At 43.8% G+C, this 19,663-nt stretch overlaps 1 protein-coding gene across 2 annotated transcripts in view; it reads left to right on the top strand.

Moving 5' to 3' along the window:
* Positions 1-899: 899 nt before the first annotated feature.
* The window catches only part of CDK14 (cyclin dependent kinase 14), a 330,724-nt gene continuing 311,960 nt past the window's right edge, over positions 900-19,663 (top strand). Inside the window, exons 1-2 of one of the 2 annotated variants that reach the window (XM_052802593.1) lie at positions 900-1,537; positions 9,143-9,174. In XM_052802593.1, the coding sequence (XP_052658553.1) occupies positions 1,447-1,537; positions 9,143-9,174 (123 nt within the window). In that variant the 5' untranslated portion in view covers positions 900-1,446. The remainder of the gene's footprint in view (positions 1,538-9,142; positions 9,175-19,663) is intronic. The other variant, XM_052802555.1, reaches the window with a different exon arrangement.

The raw sequence follows: 19,663 nt of genomic DNA, 5'->3' as shown, positions 1-19,663 counted from the left end.
TAAATTGCGTTAGCTAGCCTCATTAAACCCCAAGTTCATTTTAACCAGATAACGTGCATTAAAATACAATTTGAACCTGGGTTTTAAAATGCGTTACATAACATGTATTATTCTCAAAAAGCACCTACTTTGTATTTTAGACTAGACATGGCCATCCATCTTGATGGGTTAAACTGATTTATTTTTCAATAATGTTGGTTCGATTGAGTTAACAAGATCAAAAGCTCCCAACACTCATTAAGTTGCAGGCTAACGCACTTGAAGGCGTATTATTATCTGGCTGTGCTCTGAGAGGAGCCCAGGTTTCAACTTGAAGGGCTGGGTGCATACTCAGGGCAAGGGCCCCTTTTCCCACCGGCCTCACCAGAGCTGCTGGGGTAGCATCCCACCCAACACCCGTCCAGAAATTAGGCCGGGAGGCTGCCGCCTTCCGTCGCCAAACCAACACACAACTCGCACCGGCCTTTAAAAGCCGCGGTCTCAAGGGCGGGCGGAGGGCTCCCTCGGCCAGCAGCAGACCTCCGCCGGCCCTCGGGCTGCCCCACGCCGGCGGACAACGAAGCGCGTCCCCAGGAGACCGCGACGCGACAGCTTCGGGCGTCGACACCCCTGGGCAGGCACGGCGTATTCATTCCCCCGCCACACGCTACCCCCGAGGTCCTCCGTGCTGCCCCCGCCCGAACGGCTCCCGGCGGGGACTGCCACACCGCTCCCTCCGCTCGGGACGCGCCCGGAGAGAGCCCGCGTCCCTCCGCCCGGCCCGGCCCGGCCCCAGCTCTCCCCGCCCTCCCCTCTCACGCCCACGCCGCCGCCGCTTCCTCTCCCGCCCGCCTGCCTGCCCGCCTCACCCCGGCAACCGCCCGTCCCGCCGACCGGGGAAGGGCGGGGCGGCCGCGGGCGGGGGCGCCGCTGGTGCCGCGGGGTGGCGGGGGCCCGGCGCCCGGCTCCGCCGCCTGCCAGCGCGGGCAGGGCCGGCCGCCTCCCCCCGGCCGCGGCGCGGGGCTCCCCTGCCCTCCCAGGCTCCTCCTCCTCCTTTCTCTCAGCGCACCCTCCCTCCCTCCTTCCCTGTCTCCGCCGGTGCCCGCAGCCCCTCGCCGGACTTTCCGTTCACTCCTCCATCTCTCCTCGGCCCTGCTCCCCCCCCCCCCCCGCCCTCCCCGCCGCGTCTGGCTCTGCCGGGGCAGCCCGGGGAAAGGGGGGCGGGCCGGGGCTACGAGCCGGGCGGTGGCGGCGGGGAGCCGAGCAGCAGCAGGCGCCGCCGCCACCGCCGCGGCGTAGGGCTCCTTTCCCGGGCGCGACCGGGGGTGTCCCGCTGCGCCCGGCGGTTCCCCGGGGCAAGGGGGGAGCCCCGGAGCCGGAGGAGGCGGTGTGTGTGTGTGTGTGTGTGTCCCGGAGCCAGGGGAGCGGGGGCGGCGGCTGGCGAGCGGGGGGGCATCGCCCCCCCCCATGTGTGACATGATCGACTCGCAGTCCGCCGAGAAGATCAGCAGGATGAAAAAGTTGCGGCGAACTTTATCGGAGAGCTTCGGCCGAATAGGTGAGTCCTGCGCCCGCACCCGCAGCCCGGCGGCGCTGTCCGGCGCCCCGGGGGGGGTCCCGGCGGCGGAGGGCGGGGGGCGGCGGCGGGGCGGTGGGCTGAGCGCTGCCGGGCTGGCAACACCCGCGCCGACGCCGTCCCCGAAAAACGTTTCTTGGGAAGAAAGCTCGGGAAAATAAAGAGCTCCTTCCCGGCAGCGCGTGTGCAGCCCTGGCAGTGCTGTGCGGGTCTGTGATGGAGTTAGCCCAAAATAGGCTAGAGAAAACAAACTGTAAACGAGAGTTGGTTAGCGTGCCTCCATGGCCAAAGAGAAACCTTGGCAAAAAGCAAATGGTTATTTTCGTTTTGTTGCAAGTCTGGCAATTTATTTTTTGTTCGGGCTGCGCGTTTTAAGTTGAGGCACGAGATGCTGAAGCAGATAACGGCGGCCCAGTGATTTAGGAGGCCAGACAAAAGAAGTCTTGTCTGTCATCTGCTGCGAAGTCTTGTCGTTCTTTCACTGACATAAAGCATCCCGAGGTAGCGTTATTTGAACACTGCTGCCGAGCGTGTTATCTCCCGGTATCGCCGCATCGCGTTTGGTTTTGACACCAGTTTATTTTGCAGTTGAATTTGTTACCGAGAACAATGCCAAAGAGTTCTGGTCTGCTTGGACTGGGGGTTTCTCTTGGTCTTTGGCATACTCTGTTGCTTAATTCACTCTTTAAAGCATTAATTCCCACTGACAGCGTCAACACGCAGCTGAGCAGGGAGGGAAGGTACCTTAGAGGAGGTGTGAGGTGTCCCCGAGCTGGCTGGGCAGAGCAGCTGGAGGTAGTGCCGGCAGGCCGGGCAGCGGCCGGGATGAGCGAGCGGACACAGCAGCCTCTGTCCTTGCAGACCCTCTATGAGGGCCCTTCCCTGCAGCCCTCACCCATCGGTTGTCCCTCTGGGACATTCTTCCTTACAGTCGGTCTGGCTGGCAGATGTGGGTCAACTTTCAGAGCCGCTTTGTCCCAGTGAGAGGATGTGAAGTGCCTGCGCTGCAGCCATGAGCTGTGGCATTTGGTTCTCCCTCCATAGCCCTACCAAGGAGGTGCGCTAAAGTATGTGGGCATTATAATTTTTTGTGCGTTGTGTATGCATTCAATGTATTACCTTTAGCTTTTAAGAACTGCAAACTTTAAGTGTAGGATAGCGTTGGAAATCTGGTATCTTTTATTGTCCTACTGCAAGATGAAGAAGACTGAGAAAAGCTCATTCATGTTTGTAAACCAGAGAGTTTCAAGGGTAGATGCCAAGTTTCAGTTGTGAAGCAAACATCAAGTCACAGTTATAAATCTCTCCGTCCCCATATGAAAATAGCTTTCACCTGTCATCAGTCTTAAACTTGTAAAATGCATTAACTTTCTTTGATTAGAAAAAAAAGCAGTCAGGTGTTTGGTCTGTCACGTGTCTGTATGTGTATAGACACAGAGAGACACTCATACAGAACTGTGGAAAGGTTTTACTAATGGTGGAAGTCATTAACAAAGAAAATATTTTGAATGAGGATGCTGCTTTGTTGTAGCAGTGGCAGTCCCATTAATGCCTTTTAGGGAGCAAGGCTGCTCTGGCTGGTAATTTCTGCTTGTTTTAGTTGGCTCTGTTGGGTGATCATCTTTTTTTGTCATTTTTCACAAATTAAACAATCTTTTAGTTTCCTTGAGAGCTGCGGCCTGATTTTAGGTACGCAGATTGTTAACATCTTCCAGCTCCTCCAGTTCTTTGTGCATGTGCGTGGAAGTGTAGGAGTGTGGTCGGGTGCCTGGTTTGTTTGTTTGTGGTGGTTGTTTTGTGATTAAAACTCAGCTGCTGCCAGCAAGACTGTTCAGTCTTCAGATGCTCTGCTATTTTGACCATCATTCTGGTAACTGCATTTTGAGCAAAAAACCTTCTAATTTATCAGTATAAGGTTTGAACATAGTCCATTCCCTGATACCAGAGCCACAGATAAGGCCAAGCAAAGCAAGAAACTCTTAACTTGCATACCAGGAAGTCCTCAGTTAAGACACATGCTGTACTTAGCTCTTACATTGAAATGAAGGAGAGAAAACCAAAACCTCATTAGAAGAAGTCTTTCTGGGTGTTTGTCGCTCTGGTTTTACAGCTCTTTTTGGAAGAGCTGGTTCCTTGGTGAGATTAGCAAATTACTAATTTAATATGTATCTAATCTGGTATTTTGTCAGTCATCTGTTCAGTTGTGATTTATTATAAATAATGATGATCTTTTAAACTTTTCCTGTTCTGCTGCAATTTACGTGTTTTCATAGGTTTAAGTACACGATACAGCATCATGAGCATAATCATATAAATGATACAAGAGTAACATGGTGTTTGAGTCAAATAATTAGTCAAACCTTCACATGCCGCAATAGGGAACATCTGACGGTCATTCTTGAAATGGTAAGGCACTGCTAGGCCTCCCCCCTGCACTGGCAGTATCCCAGCTGCCAAGTACAATTCTTCCAGTACTACAAGACCCCTTCATTTTGATACTAAAGTTTATATTAGCCTATTGGATAACAGTGGTGGAAATGTATCCTAATTGTCATTGGCAGTGGTTTTTGGTTTTTGCTTTTTTTTGCTAGGTCTTGCAGGTTAATACTCAATAAAATACCTTCAAGACCACCTTCTCCCCACAAAGTAATCCTCTCTATTTAAGAGGCTGTATCAGCAATGAATTTATAAGGTGATTTAATTTTTTTACAGTGTGCCACAGTATATTAAGTAAAGTTTGAAGCTATTCCCTAGCATCTTTAGATTAAAACCAGCTTAGTTATCCCTGGGGCACAGCAAAGGGCCAAAGGGTACCGACAGCAGCTTCAAGTAGGCTTGGCCCATTTTCTTAACTGTGAACTGCTGCTTTCCAGCCACTGGCTTTCCAGTGACTGGTAGAGGGTGATGAAGGTCTGGCTCATCCTGCAAAATTGTGTTCTGTCCTGTAACTGTTAAGAGTACCTAGTACTGAGAAGGTTTATTTTGCTGAGCTGAAAAATGTGATGTGTGAAATTGTCATAGAATGGCAGAATCATAGAATGGTTTGGGTTGGAAGGGACCTTAAAGATCCTCTAGTTCCAACCCCCTGCCATGGGCAGGGACACCTTCCACTAGGCCAGGTTGCTCAAAGCCCCATCCAGCCTGGCCTTGAACACTTCCAGGGATGGGGCATCCACAACCTCTCTGGGCAACTGTTCCAGTGACTCACCACCCTCACAGTAAGGAATTCTTTCCTAGTGTCTAATCTAAATCTACCCTCTTTCAGGTTAAAACTGTTAGCCCTCATCCTATTGCTGTACTCCCAGGTAAAGAATCCCTCCCCATCTTTCTTGTAGGCCCCCTATAGGTACTGCAAGGCTGCTATAAGGTCTCCCTGGAGCCTTCTCTTCTCCGGGCTGAACAACCCCAACTCTCTCAGCCTGTCTTCATAGGGGAGGTGTTCCAGCCCCCTGATCATCTTCATGGCCCTCCTCTGGACCCACTTGAGTAGGTCCATGTCTTTCTTATGCTGGGGGCCCCAGAGCTGAACACAGTACTCCAGGTGGGTTCTCATGAAAGCAGAGCAGAGGGGAAGAATCACCTCCCTCAACCTGCTGGTCATGCTTCTTTTGATGCAGCCCAGGATCCAGTTGGCTTTCTGGGCTGCAAACGCACATTGCTGTGTCATGTTGAGCTTCTCATCAACCAACACCCCCAAGTCCTTCTCTGCAGGGCTGCTCTCAATCCACTCATCGCCCATCCTGTATTTGTGCTTGGGATTGCCCTGACCCGTGTGCAGGACCTTGCACTTGGCCTTGTTGAACTTCACGAGGTTTGCACGGGCCCACCTCTCAAGCCGGTCAAGGTCCCTCTGGATGGCATCCCTTCCCTCCAGCGTGTTGACTGCACCACACAGATTGGTGTTGTTGGCAAATTGCTGAGGGTGCACTCAATCCCACTGTCCATGTTGCAAACAAAGATGTTAAAAAGCACTGGTCCCAATACTGACCCCTGAGGAACGCCACTCGTCACTGGTCTCCACTCAGACATCGAGCCGTTGACAGCAACACTTTGAGTGTGGCCGTGCAGCCAGTTCCTTATCCACCGAGTGGTCCATCCGTCAAATCCATGTCTCTCCAATGTAGAGACAAGGATGTTGTGTGGGACAGTGTCAAATGCTTTGCACAAGTCCAGGTAGATGATGTCCGTTGCACCAACGCTGTAACCCCATTGTAGAAGGCCACCAAATTTGTCAAGCACAGTATGCTCTAAGTGAAGCCATGTTGGCTGTCACCAATCACCTCCTTATTTTCCATGTGCCTTAGCATAGTTTCCAGGAGGAGCTGCTCCATGATCTTGCTGGGCACAGAGGTGACACTGACTGGCCTGTAGTTCCCTGGGTCTTCCTTTTTTCCCTTTTTAAAAATAGGGGTTATGTTTCCCCTTTTCCAGTCTGTGGGAACTTCCCTGGGCTGCCACGACTTCTCAAATATGATGGATAGTGGCTTAGCCACTTCATCTGCCAGTTCCCTCAGGACCCGCAGATGCATGTCATCCATCTCTGAGCTTTCATCCTGAGCATTCACTTTGTGCTATGTGCAAGTCTAGTAAAGGACGATATGGCACTGTGGTGTGTTGGAGGAAATGCATATGGCCTATGGTGCTAAACTGAAGTTTATATTCTGAAATAGGGTGGCTTTTTACTGCAGAAATTACAGTTCAGTTCTAGAAAAATGAACTATCTTTGCAGCTAAGGCACCCTTTCTCCTGGCAGAAGTTTTCTGGTGTTTCATGGAGTGTCCCTCTTAAAATTTAGCTCATCGTGAAGAACGTTATGTTACTAAGAATCTGAAAAATTTACAAAATTCTTTTTATTGATGGGTTTCTGGCAGCCTATCCATTTTTATAGAAACATCCAAATCAGTTTAAAAATTCTGATTTTTCTTGCTTACATACTGTGTTGTCCATATAAATGAACACATCGTACTGTATGTTAACCAACTTTTGGAGATTCAGTTGACTCTGTTTTAGCATTTAAACCTTTATTAGGTTTGGTTCTTAGTTTTATGCTTTGATAATTATGTAATTAAAATTAATAATGAGTAATTTTATAAAATTATCTTTTAGTTATGTAAAGAGTTCTTGGCTATGCATTTGTTTAAGTTCACATAGTACCAAAATCGTATTAGAGATCTCTTCAGCTCATGCCATTTAACTTCTGTTTTCTCATGCAATCTCTTTAGTCAAAAACTAACACTAGGGTAGAATGGAAGGAAGGAAGGAAGAAAGAGAGAAAACATTGCTGAGATTGCTCACAGTGCACTGAAAGCAGTCTGTGGCCCTTCTGAGCATCCCTGGGCTTTGTTACTAGCTCCTCACTAATACAAAGGTTATCTCCACTAATCTCCTCTAATGTACACTCACATAGCTCACATACCTGAGATAATGAGAAGTTCATTTGTAAACAGTTTATTTTTTTTAAGTTCAGCAAAGCTTTTTTTTACTGGTTTAAAAAGAAAAGGATTGCACTGATGAGAAACCCCCCCCCCCCATCTAATATAATTTGTTGTATAAAATATGCTTGTATGATGATTTCTTTTGAAGGTGGTACGTAGTGAATTGGTTGAGAGTGAAATTATTGTTAAACAGAATCTGATTAAATGAGTGTCCAGAACTCTCATATTCTTATTTTTGGAGATTCTCTTTTAGTCAAAGGTAGAAGTTAATTTAAAGATAAGCCAAAACCACACAGTGGATCACAGATTCCCGTTTCTTGTTGTTCTGTTACATTGTGAATTTTGTTGGGTTATCTGTTATTCAGCTATTCCTGGAATGTTTTGGTCATGCAAAAATCTTGTGTTTTGGTAAGGGAGAAAAACTTGTCAGCATGACCTAGGTGTGTCATATACTAATTTATAGCTTCTATGTCATTGTGACCTGAAAGTTAAATGAAAAGATTAAAAGTGTGTTCTTAAAAAATGTTCCACAGGTTGGGGTTTTTTTCTTTCTTTCCTTTTTTTTCTTTTTTTTTCTTTTTTTAATGTCCTGACTCATAGTTTTGGGTACTTGGGATTGGCAGTCTGAAAACACTTTGTCTGGCCTTCAAAACCATAAAAATGCATTTAATGATAAAAATGTACAATGCGTACCTCAAGTCTCCTCAGCAAAATCCCAGGGTTTGTTTTTTTTGTTTTGTTACTGAGCATGAAATCTAGATGAGCAATTGTAAAAGAGCATCTTCGAAGATTTGAGGGAAGACATGTTTCATGGACCGGCGAAATGGGAATTTGAAAGCAAAGGCAGGCTGGACCATCCCTGCTTTTCTGTACAAGGAGAACTGGGATTTGTGCCTTGCTGCCCATGGCAGAGGTTGTGGAGCTGCAGCACTTTTTGCAGAGGTATCCTGCCTCTGTTATACCTCTGATACAGCTTCTACAGTTTCAGGGTGGTTTTTTTTGAAGCTGATAACGCTGTTGCTTCTGAAGACAGGGTTTGGAAGAGGTGCTGGTTTAGAAACTAGTAGCGATTTGAAGGCAGAAGGAGCATTTAAAAGAGCAAAGAAACTACTGGAGTCTAGATCCTGAACTGTGCTAGGTGCTTAACTATTTATCTCCTGCAGAAATAAATGCATTTTAAGTGTAAGAAACATTATTCTGCTTCAGTGATGAAGAGGGAGCCTTCAGGGGCAGCATTGCATGAACTGTACGGTCATTCAAATGACCTCCCTCAAATTGCAAACCTTCATGATTTAAACTGAAAAGAAATAGTGCAGTCATCAATGCAATGGTTTGTCTTATTTTAGCTTTTCAAGAAAAGTAAACAAAGAGCACTTTCAGGTCACAGTGTGCAGTACACAGTCCCTGGTTGGTCTAGTTGTGGCTTACAGAGAAAAGGAACCAGTCTTGTACCTTCAGACTGACACAGTTCAATGGATATTTGGAGAAAGTAATTTTCTTTACATTTCAATAAAGATATCCAGTATGCTAAAGGAAAGATTTTCATTAGCTTAATTTTTGCTACAACTTCAGAACTGTTCATGTCCTTATTGTCTTTCTTTACCAGTTTACATGATTTCTGCAGTTTTCCTCTTCCTTGTTTGTTGATTAATTGCTAGTTAACAGTGTAAGAAAGACGGAAATCTCTTCTGCTTTAGTGTCATACTGCAAAAAAAAAAGAAAAAAGAAAAAAAGAAAAAAGCAATGCATACTACTTCATAAAGGTTTAGTACTTGACAAGCTGAATACATGGTTAGGTGTTTATTATACTTCTCCTTTTTGAAGTTCAGTCAGGCTCTCCATAAAGTGTTTTCACGCTCACTAGGAATTAAAATTAAAAAAAAAAAACTTGCAAACTCTTATTTTCTTTAACCTGAGAGGATAATATTTTTCATAAATATGTAAATTTATTTTCCTGGAAACATGCTGTGCAGTCCTACATTCCATTTACAGATTCAGATTTTGAGTATAAAATTGTTATTCATGGCAGCCTGTTCTTTCTTATTATAACAGGAAAATGCTGCTCTGTTTTTTTCTTTTCTGGTGTTAGTTACTTTGTGCTCATTGAAATACACTACTGATAACTATTTCTTTTTTTCCTTTTATTTTAAAGCCTTGAAGAAAGAAGATAGCAGCTTTGATGAGGTAGGTTAAATATCTTTGTACCTTACATAGTCCAGGTATGCCTTAGTATTTCTCACTCGTGCTAAAAGAAAGCCATAGATAGTAGTGTTATGACGTGCATATGTGTTACTACATGAATATTGCTCAAATATATTTTCACTTTCCAAATAACTACCAGATGAATTTGTTGGTCAAATGCTCTGAATGGAATGCTTGATTTTTTTTGGAATATAATAAAACTGAATATTGTATGAAAAGTGGTTATTTAAAAACGTTCCATGCAGAGAAACGCTGCATGTGGATTAGATACTTTATACAACTTTACCCATGGTAATTCTCATAGCTGTAGGCCTGTATTGTAACAGACAGTGAAAAAACGTCACTCTTGAGAGAACACCTTGTGTAAGGTGTTGCTGCATTGGCTTCTTGCTGAGTATGTCAACTGAGAGAGATGCTTCTTTTGAAATAAAAAAAAACCAAAACAAAAAAAAAATACCACCACAAAACCAGCAGCTAGCTGTATTGGTAAAACTGATACTTGATTATTCAGTGTAATCAGTTTGGGGTCCTGACCTATCTGTGATATGTGTGTTAATTTGTAAAATATGCTGCTCACGATTTGTGCTTGCTTTTACTTACGATAGGCTTTGAGAGGTCCAGGTCAGTGTGAGTTGTCCTGCAGAGCAAGTTTATGCAGGACGAGGTGTAGGTCTTGGTGCGATGACTTGTCATATTGTAGTCAATGCTTGCCTTGTCCTTCCCTCTGCCACCATAGCTGGAAGCAAATGGTAGTATTTTCATGTGTTGATGTTAGGCTTCTGGCATTTCTGTGTTTTCTTCTTCATTGCATACTGTAAGCTTAAATTCTTGGCTGATTACAGTGAGATAGCTGCTGTGTAATGCCAGATTCTAGAACAAATAAATGATGATGTAATGTCCTTGATTCTGGATCAATTCAGACTTCATCCCTCTCTAAACAGATCACACTGAGTTTTACACCCCTCTGCTCAAATTCAGTAATAGCGATATAAATGTTTTGTGCTTTTCTGACATGTGTTGTGGAGAGCTGTAACTCAGCTTGACCTCCCTCAGGTCTGGACTGAAGGTCCTGGGGCCAGACTCTGTTTTCAGGAACTCTTGTTGCATCACGCAGTGGTCCTGACTATTTTATTTCTCTTATAACACTGGTAGAACTTGATTCCTCCCTAACAGTTACACCCATGCAGATCTGTGGTTGGTAGAGTCTGAACAATTTTTTTACAAATCTGGTCTATTTTTGTCCAGTACTTTCTTCTGAAGGCTGAAGTGGATCTATTGAAAAATGCTGTCTTATGAAGATGGCAATTTTTCTGTCCCCTCCCTTTCCCCAGGATTGTTTATCTACAGGTTGCATGTGTTTTCTTTAAACCTGGCTTTCTGTCTGAACAGGAGACAACTGGAGCAAATTTTGTTTAAATTGGGGGAAAAAATAATCTTTCTAATGTGTTTTTGATGGAATATGACAGATTGTTGATGTGAGCTACTGCAGAAGCAGTAAGAGAAGGCTAGTGGGAAGGGTACACAAAAGAATTTTCTTCCATCTCCTTTAAATAGGGAAGAGCTTGATATGACATAAGCATCAATTGGTTCCATAGTTTTAGGTAATGTTTCTTAGACGAAAGTGTGCTGAGTTCTTGGCAATTCTCTAGCCTAAAGTGTGAATCAGACAACGGGCTATACCACTTGTTACTTAATTCCTTTCTTTTCAAACAGAAGATAAAAGTCTTTAGTAACAATAGTGTACCTGATTGTAATGACACATACTTCTAAGGGAGACACTATCTGTGAGCAGAGGAGTGGACACATTTGTTGGTCTCGGAAGGCTATCTTGAAAAACACAACTAAGACCATACCATGATATAAAAGGAAAGCGATCTTGTCTTATGGTTAGTATACATAGTAGTGATATACCAGGGATATAGTTATGAGGAGAGTTATGATGACAATAAGTGGGAATACCAGATGAGAAGGAGAGAGAGGAGGTAGTTGTCCAAACACTGTTTTACTTCAACTTTGTAGGTCTCCTACTATGAAAAATGATGTCATCAACTATTGAAATATAGATTACATTTAACAAACAGCATGTACTCCCTGTACAGTTAGTGAAAAGATACTCTTTCTCCTTTCACGGTGTTGAAAGATGCTGTGTATCTCTTCCCAACATGTGTTTCCCCTTTTCTGGAGGGGGGATGGCCTGGGAAGCGGAGCTTGAACAAGTAGCAATGAACTTGCAGGAAAGGACTCTACACTCTTGACACCTCGGTAGAGGAGGAGGAGGAGGACTCTTGTTTTAGCCTTTCAGGTTGTCACCAGAGCACCAGTAGCAGAAGCTGGCCATCAGGGAACTGAAATCTCCAAGGGCAGAGGGAAAGTGGGGTGGAGAAGACGACAACCTTTTTATAGCCGCAAGGTTTGGGTTTGCAGCATAGTTAGTTGTCAGGTTATTCTGCACATTGTAGGCGCTACATCTGGAGCTTACTTGTTTGTCCTTCAGGAATCGAGGGGGGAGAAATGAGCTGCTTAGTGGATGTTACTCTACATACTTTACACTTGCATGCAGTAGCTCAAAAATGTACAGCACTGCAGGAAGTTGTCTGTCTTTGAAGAGAAACAACTAAAAATTAAGATATCAAACCTGACAGGCAAGTGTATCACATAATTGCTTTCTGTGGGTTATGAAGTTAGCCCCTCTAGTAAATTAGGACCAAAAGAATCATGAACAGCAAAGCCTGTGAATAAGTTGCATGTCAGAAAATACTTTTAATTGTTCCAGACATATTTTAGGGATCTTTGTGGTGCACTTAGTCCTGCCCATAAGCTCAGAGCACAACAGCGTAAAGGAGTAGTGTAGGATTAGTCACTTTTTTGGTACCTGCTGTTGTGTTGCTTTGATTAAATTTTGAATGAAAAAACTCTTTTCTGTAGATGCTGCTGGCCTTTACTTCAGTCCATGAAAACACTTCATTTAATCCTTTTAAAACCACTGATAGCCTATTTACCTTTGTAAGATCTTACGACATCTTCCAGAGGCTCAGGTGAATGGATGAGTAGGATACAGACCACTTTTTTTTTTATAGTCTTTCATTTAAAGCAGCAAGTAATAGTGTGCTGCTTTTTTTTTTTTTTAAACTTTAGCCTTTTCCTTTTTGTCATACCAATGTTTACTGGTCACATTGTGGGAACTGGAACATGGACCTGTTCCAGTACCTACTGAAATCAGTGGGAAGATTCTCAGTGTTTTCAGTTGTGGATTGGTTTCTTCTATCATGAAATATTGTGATTTGGGGGTGGGGTGCAGGCTGTTCTTGCCTGTTTTCAAAGTTAGTTTATTTGAGTGGGAGACAGTAAGGCATCTTCTCCTTGTATCCTGAAATGTTGTTACCTGTTCTCTGAAGAGCGCAAACTGTAAAAAAAAAACAAGAACAAAAAAGGAGTTGCCCTCCTTTTCAAAGCAATTTAAATTTCCCTCTCTGAGTGTAGGTTCTGTCACGGAAAGCATCTGTTTCATTCTTTTAGGCAAAGCACTGATTATCTACTCTGGATACCGAGACAGAAGATAAACACCTCAGAGGAGTAGCGCTAGGTGCAAAGAACAGTCCATAAACAAATGTTTGGCCCTTGGGTGAACATATTTGTGCTCCAGTACTTTGTCAAAGTTTAGAGTAATAACTTCCAACTATGCAGGATTGCTTTGATGTCTTTGGACCCTTAGTGTAACAAGAACTATAGAACTTGTCCACTCTGTCTTATAATGGTGGAACTATTCTCTTTTGCACTCAAGTGAGTGTGATCAAGGCCAGTAACACGAGGCTGAACTGCAGCGTATTTGTTGGAATGACAGCCAGTGTTGATGTTGTGACTAACCTCATTGGAAGGCTGGTAACCTGTTCCTTTGGTTAGCTGCTTGCTCTTATGATTTATTTCTAAATTATTGTTAGTCAGTCTCAAGTGGTTGGTTCTTGTCCTTCTGTTGTTAGTGGTTTCTCTAAGCACTGAAATTGTGGTTTAAGACTTTCTGTCATATGTATATGCACTAGATAAATTAACATCAATGTCGTAATGAAATAAAAACAAAATAGTCTTAAGACTCAAGATCAATATGAATTGCTGTGATTATTGCTTCTTATGTGGTGAGTTGTATAGTGATATTTTAGTCTTAATTTTGCCCAATATCCCAATATCAAGAGTACCTTTTTTTTTTTTTAAGGCCACCTTCCTTAGGAAATTAGGATACTGTGATTGTGCCTCCTGCATATGTAATACTTTCTGACTCCACCCAGTAACTTTGAAGCTGGCTGATACTAGATGCCTAGATGCTTGGTGAAAAAGCATGTGAGCTGGCTGAGGGATAGAGGTAAGAATCTCCTCTGATGGAAAAGCAGGAATGCAAGTTCTTCTGAATATAGGAGAATCTGGTTGGAGGTGTTATGAATTCTCTGACCTCAGCAAAATCCTTAATACTCATCTACTCCTTACTACGTTTAGAGTCTCCAACTCTGAGGAAGCCAAATTTCATTTATTTCACTCATGGAACAACTTCTGTGTTTGAAGTGGAAGTGTGTGAAAGGGGAGGGAGATTTGCCAAGTTACTTCTTGATTTTGTAATGTGCTTGCTCTCACAGTTTCTCCTCGCCCCCCCCCCCCCCCCCCCCCCAAAAAGGCTACTCCCTCTCTGAGATGTTGCCATCAAAAATGTCATGGTTTAAATGACACCCGTCTCTGAACCAGAACTCTTGTGTAGAGAATATTTTGAATTTGAAGAGTTGAAGGGTGTAGTTGGAAAAAAGTAGAGCCCTGTAAAGAATGAACAAGAGGAATTTGAATGCCATAATGCAGGAGGCACATAATACACTAAATAAAGTTTGTGCATTTTTAAAAAAGTTTTATTTATAGTAAGTAGCTTGCGAGAGAAGTGCATGTAGGAAGTATAGATATGGAACTATATCTTTACCTCCTCCTCCTGCAGCAGAGGATCTGGATTATGGCAGATGGAGGAGAGAGAAATCTAGCCCTCTTGAGACTCAGTGTTACTTTTTGTAGGATCTTGGAATAAACATTGATTATTTCACTCCTGGGAGACTTAAAAGGGTGGGGTTGGTGTGTGACAGACTTAGGGAAGAGCCTGTGATACAAAGGATTTTGGAAGCCTGCTTGTCCCTCTTTCTTGGGTGCAGTAATTCTTTATTGGTCTCAATACAGTAAAATTGTTACAAGCCATGACTGAGCTGTCTGCTTCTTGATTACTTTGTTTGTGTTTAGGAAGCAGGAGAATGGTGACTACTGAACTGCTTTACATTGTGATGTGTGGTATGTTGTGATGGAGAATTTCCAGAGAAGTGGTTAGAGTAAGTGTTGTATAGGTAATATTTATAAATGGTCTGAATACCTTTGGGGTGGGGGTGTTATCAGTGCTGAGAACTTGGGTTTGACTTAGGGTGTATGATGACTTTGATGCAGTTCTCATCTGCTTAAAGCTGGGACAAGCAGGTAGTGTGTGGTTATTGGTTGTGACGTGACTGAAGGCTGATGGGAAAGAGGTGTAGGAAGTAATGCTAGAAAAATAAAAAACCCTGAAACTGAATTTGGAAAACAAACATAGAAGTATAGAATCATAGAATCATTTCGGTTGGAAAAGACCTTCAAGATCATCAAGTCCAACCATTAACCATGCCCCCTAAACCATGCCCTGGAGTACCCTGTCCACTTGCTTTTTGAATACCTCCAGGGATGGTGAATCAACCACTTCCCTGGGCAGCCCATTCCAATGTTTGACAACCCTCTCAGTAAAAAAATTTTTCCTAATATCTAACCTAAATCTCCCTTGCCTCAACTTGAGGCCATTTCCTCTTGTCCTATCTCCAGACACCTGACAGAAGAGACCAACACCCACCTCACTACAACCCCCTTTCAGGTAGTTGTAGAGAGCGATAAGGTCTCCCCTCAGCCTCCTCTTTTCTAGACTGAACAACCCCAGATCCCTCAGCCGTTCCTCATAAGACTTGTGCTCCAGGCCCCTCACCAACTCGGTTGCCCTTCTCTGGACACGCTCCAGCACCTCAATGTCTTTCCTGTAGTGAGGGGCCCAAAACTGAACACAGTACTCGAGGTGCGGCCTCACCAGTGCTGAGTACAGGGGAACAACCACCTCCCTGTTCCTGCTGGCCACACTGTTCCTGATACAGGCCAGGATGCTGTTGGCCTTCTTGGCCACCTGGGCACACTGCTGGCTCATATTCAGCCGGCTGTCAACCAGCACGCCCAGGTCTTTCTCTGCCGGGCAGCTTTCCAGCCACTCTTCCCCAAGCCTGTAGCGCTGCATGGGGTTGCCGTGACCGAAGTGCAGGACCCGGCACTTGGCCGTGTTAAACTTCATACGATTGGCCTCAGCCCATCGATCCAGCCTGTCCAGATCTCTTTGTAGAGCCTCCCTACCCTCAAGCAGATCGACCCTGCCTCCCAACTTGGTGTCGTATGCAAACTTGCTGAGGGTGCACTCAATCCCCTCATCCAAATCATCAATAAAGATATTAAACAGAACAGGGCCCAACACCGAGCCCTGGGGAACACCACTCGTGACCCGCCGCCAACTGGGTTTCACCCCATTCACCACTACCCTCTGGGCTCGTCCATCCAGCCAGTTTTTCACCCAGTGAATAGTGCACTTATCCAGGCCACAAGACACCAGCTTCTCAAGAAGTATGCCATGAGAGACAGTGTCAAAGGCCTTGCTGAAGTCTAGGAAAATAACATAGGTGTCAAAGCAGTTTCTAAATAATACCAGGGAATTGGGACAGAAAATCTTCGTCTGGTAGTTTAAGTTACTTTGCCAAATGTGTACAAAGGTGGTTCAAGTGTCTTGAGAAACGGGTCCGTTCAGACGTATGTCACAAAGCAAATGAGAGGAAGCATAATTCCTGGAAGAAGATAACAACTCAGTGTTGGAAGTTGCTGCTTGTGAAGTGTTACTTGAGACATGACACAGGCAAATTTTTGGGGGGGAAAGAAGGAGGTAAAAGCTCAATAATGTAATCTGATGCCTCCTGCGGGAAGCCCATCTTCATTTATGCAGTTCTCAGATTTACAGGGTCTTTGCGTGTTGGATAATTTTTCCAGTCTGCCACCTTTGGGGGGGAAGATGGGTGGGGATGATGTTGTGTCATGAGTCTTTCCATTACAGAGGAGATTTCCCAGGAGATGGTTTAGTGAGTTTGTGTTCTTACCTCTCCTAACTCTACTTCTCCATCCCTCCAGTACTGTTCACTTAGATTATTGAGGATCTGGTGTCGGTCCAGTGGTTCCCTAGCAGCAGAGGGCTTAGACGTCAGCTCGCCCAACAGATTTACTGGTCTCTGCTGCCATGTGCCATGTCTTTGAGGCCATTCCAGCAAACTATGAATCTGAATTGTGTTGCTGGTTCTTAGGACTGGTGTGCGATGCTAGTGCATGTGCATTTGTAGCAGAATAGTGCCAGCACTTCAGGTCTTACAAAGCTGTTCTCAGCTGCTTAAAGAGAGTAATTGTTTCCTCTAGATGAAGACCGATAATATTATTAGCAAATGTCCTTCAGGTGAGTCTGAGAATGAAAAGCATGGATGGAAGAGAGCCAATACTGCCATTCTGCTGGAGTGTGGCAGCTTCTTATTGGATCAGCTGTGCCTTTCATCGGTCTGTAAAAATGCTGGTTTGTGAAACTTCTGGTGTCTTAAAAAAACCCAACCCTTGGACAGTCTTGCTTAATTTCTCAGAGAATTACCAATATCTAGGTGATATCTAGGTGACCTAATCCCTAGGTGACTAGGGATTCCTGCCACTTCCTGTGCTGTGTTGCACGTGGAAGAAAGTTGGGTTCTGGAAGACATGAGACACTTCGGAACCAGGTCTAGGTGACCACAATGCAAGCTAGTAAGTAATTGAGAAGTGGCAGGAAAGCCACCAGGAAAAACTGACTGCGGAACGGCTGCTCTGTTGTGTCCAGTTTCAAGGCTTTGAAGCAAAATCTGAGACCATGTGGAAGGTTTTGCGATTTACTTGGCAATGACTTTTTACTCATTCAGAACAGGAATTGTTCTTAATGTTGGGGGATAAACCTGGGCTTTAGGAGACCAAAATTTGAGAACCTTTCTGTCGTGGTTGGGGAAGAGTTTGAATCTCAGAGCATCCTCTAAATCTGTTGAGTGACAGTGGTTTGGCTTTTTGCCTCAGCCATTGATGTGTTCAGTCCTATGTTCTTCTACCTGGCATGTTTGGTGACAGTGCTCCCATTTACCTTTCAGAAAGTGTATATTATTTTCATGGGGTAAGAAAAAATGGTTAAGCCAGTCAACTGTGAAACTGCTTACTCCCCTTCTCTGCATTCTCTTCTCCTATAGACACTGGATGGAAGAAGGGTTCATGTTACTAGTTAATATGTATGTGCACTTTGCTTAATTTTTCTTTGAAAATGGATGGAGCAAAGGAGCAGAACTTGGTCTGAATCCATGTCCACAGCAGTGACTTGTGAGGATCCGGCCAAAACACTGACATATAAAGCTCTGTTCTGATCTGCAGGCAAGTGTTTCAGCTATCAGAAAAGCATTGCAAAATGAAGATGAATTTCCAGGCCTACTTCTCTCACTTGTGCATGCCTATTTTTGTGTTGGATGTTTCTGCTGATCAGATGAGAGGATATAGGCATTCCAGAGATGTGGAGTCTGAATACAAGCTATTATTATTTTGGTGAAGTATGCTTATGTGTAAATCCTGCTGTTTATTTTCTTAGGATATATGAGATATAGCAATTTATTGGTAGATTAAATAGAGTAACAAAACACAGTACATTACGTATGGGATCAGCAGCTGCTTGTTCTTGGCCTTGCTGGGCAATTTCCCAGTTGTGAGGCAGGAAATAATTATGTGACTTCCTTGATAGGTCTGTCTCTTCCATCTTCTTTGTACTTAGACTTCATTGCTTTTTTTTTCCCTAATTCTTCCAAGCCACACTATTAACAGACATATGACTATATTTGAATCTTCTTATCATGAAAGGATCTAAATGAAAATTATTTCTACTTCTTAGCTTTCCTGAGAAATTCTGCATGTGTGATGCCTCATGTGCTGTGTGTCACAATATCACTGACATCCATGTATTTGCAGGATCCCATCCACAGTAATCAAGGTTCTCAGTCAACTGACAACTCTTGCTATTTATTTGGAAGGGATAAGAAAAGGAGATTGTAGGTTATGACTAGTTTATTTAAACAAAATGGATTTTATGTGCACAAAAGAATGTCATTTTGATGATATTAAGGCCTAAAGAAATTGTCATTGCCATACACCTCTTTCTCTATATATTCTGGAATTTGTTTATCCCTTTTCCCTTCCAGCAAAGCTTTCTACTTCAATGCCAGTTGAGTCACTGTCCTGCTAGTACTTCTTTTGTTCTTCTTGGGTATGGCAATTCTCCTTATCAAGTTTGAAAAATCAAACTTGAATATTACGGGTTATTTAAATGTGAAATATTGGCAGTAATTTAATAACTAAAAATAAGAGTGAATGCTGCTGAAAACTTAATGATAAATGATGGAGCAAGGCCACTGCAAGAGCACATAGTGCATTATCACCAGCTCCAAGTAACAACTGGAATTGTTTGTGTTTGAGCTCTCCTGAGATAGTTACTTAACCTGAATTAAGTTTCTCGGTAGGATCCAGGTGTTCACCTTTTTCAGTGTTCAGAAATAAAAGCAATGTTACTAGCTTCAGAAGCTATTCACTGCTGTGCTAGCCCAGGAAAGCCAGTGGCTTACAATATTTTTCCTGCTGCCACGTGCTCAGCAGGGCTTTTCTTTGTATGTGAACTTCATCTTAGTCTGATAGCTCACATGTACGTATGGAAGAGCATCTTTTTGTATATGTTTGAGCTCAGTCTTCCTGTTTCTTTTAGTGAGAGTAAAATGAATTTCCTGTTACCAGTGGATTCTTATTTGTACGCAATCACACTGAGCACTATTTTGTTTTAGTGGATCTTTGTCTTCCTTTTCCTCCACCGAAACTGCATATTCAGACACGGGCATGGATTGTGGCCACAGCAATCCTGAAAATGTACCTGAGGCTGGCTTCATGCTGTTCTGGAACTTGTTTTCTGACTTCCGTCTTGAAAATTCAACACTCTGAAGGAATTTGTTTGAGGTCACTTGCTGTGATTAGTTAGGTCACATACGCCCTTCAGCTTTGAAATCTGGAAGACTTTCTGTTATCCCAGGTATGTTGCAAGAAGTAGTGCAGAGGCTAGAATGCGTATTTTGGTTCATATTATTTTTCTTAAGTTAATACCCTCTCAGCTGAAGCATTTTTCCTCACTGTATTGTTAGGCAGTTACAGAAAGCAGTTAGGAGGAGAACATATTGAAATTCCTATAGAGCTTAATCAGTGTCCCCTCATTTTTATCTCCATCTCTCCATTAACATACGGTGATTGTTGCTTTCTGACAGAGAAA

Source organism: Harpia harpyja, chromosome 1 (assembly GCF_026419915.1).
Source record: "Harpia harpyja isolate bHarHar1 chromosome 1, bHarHar1 primary haplotype, whole genome shotgun sequence".
In the NCBI taxonomy this organism is placed as follows: Eukaryota; Metazoa; Chordata; class Aves; order Accipitriformes; family Accipitridae; genus Harpia; species Harpia harpyja.
This window is presented reverse-complemented; position numbering and strand designations above follow the sequence as displayed.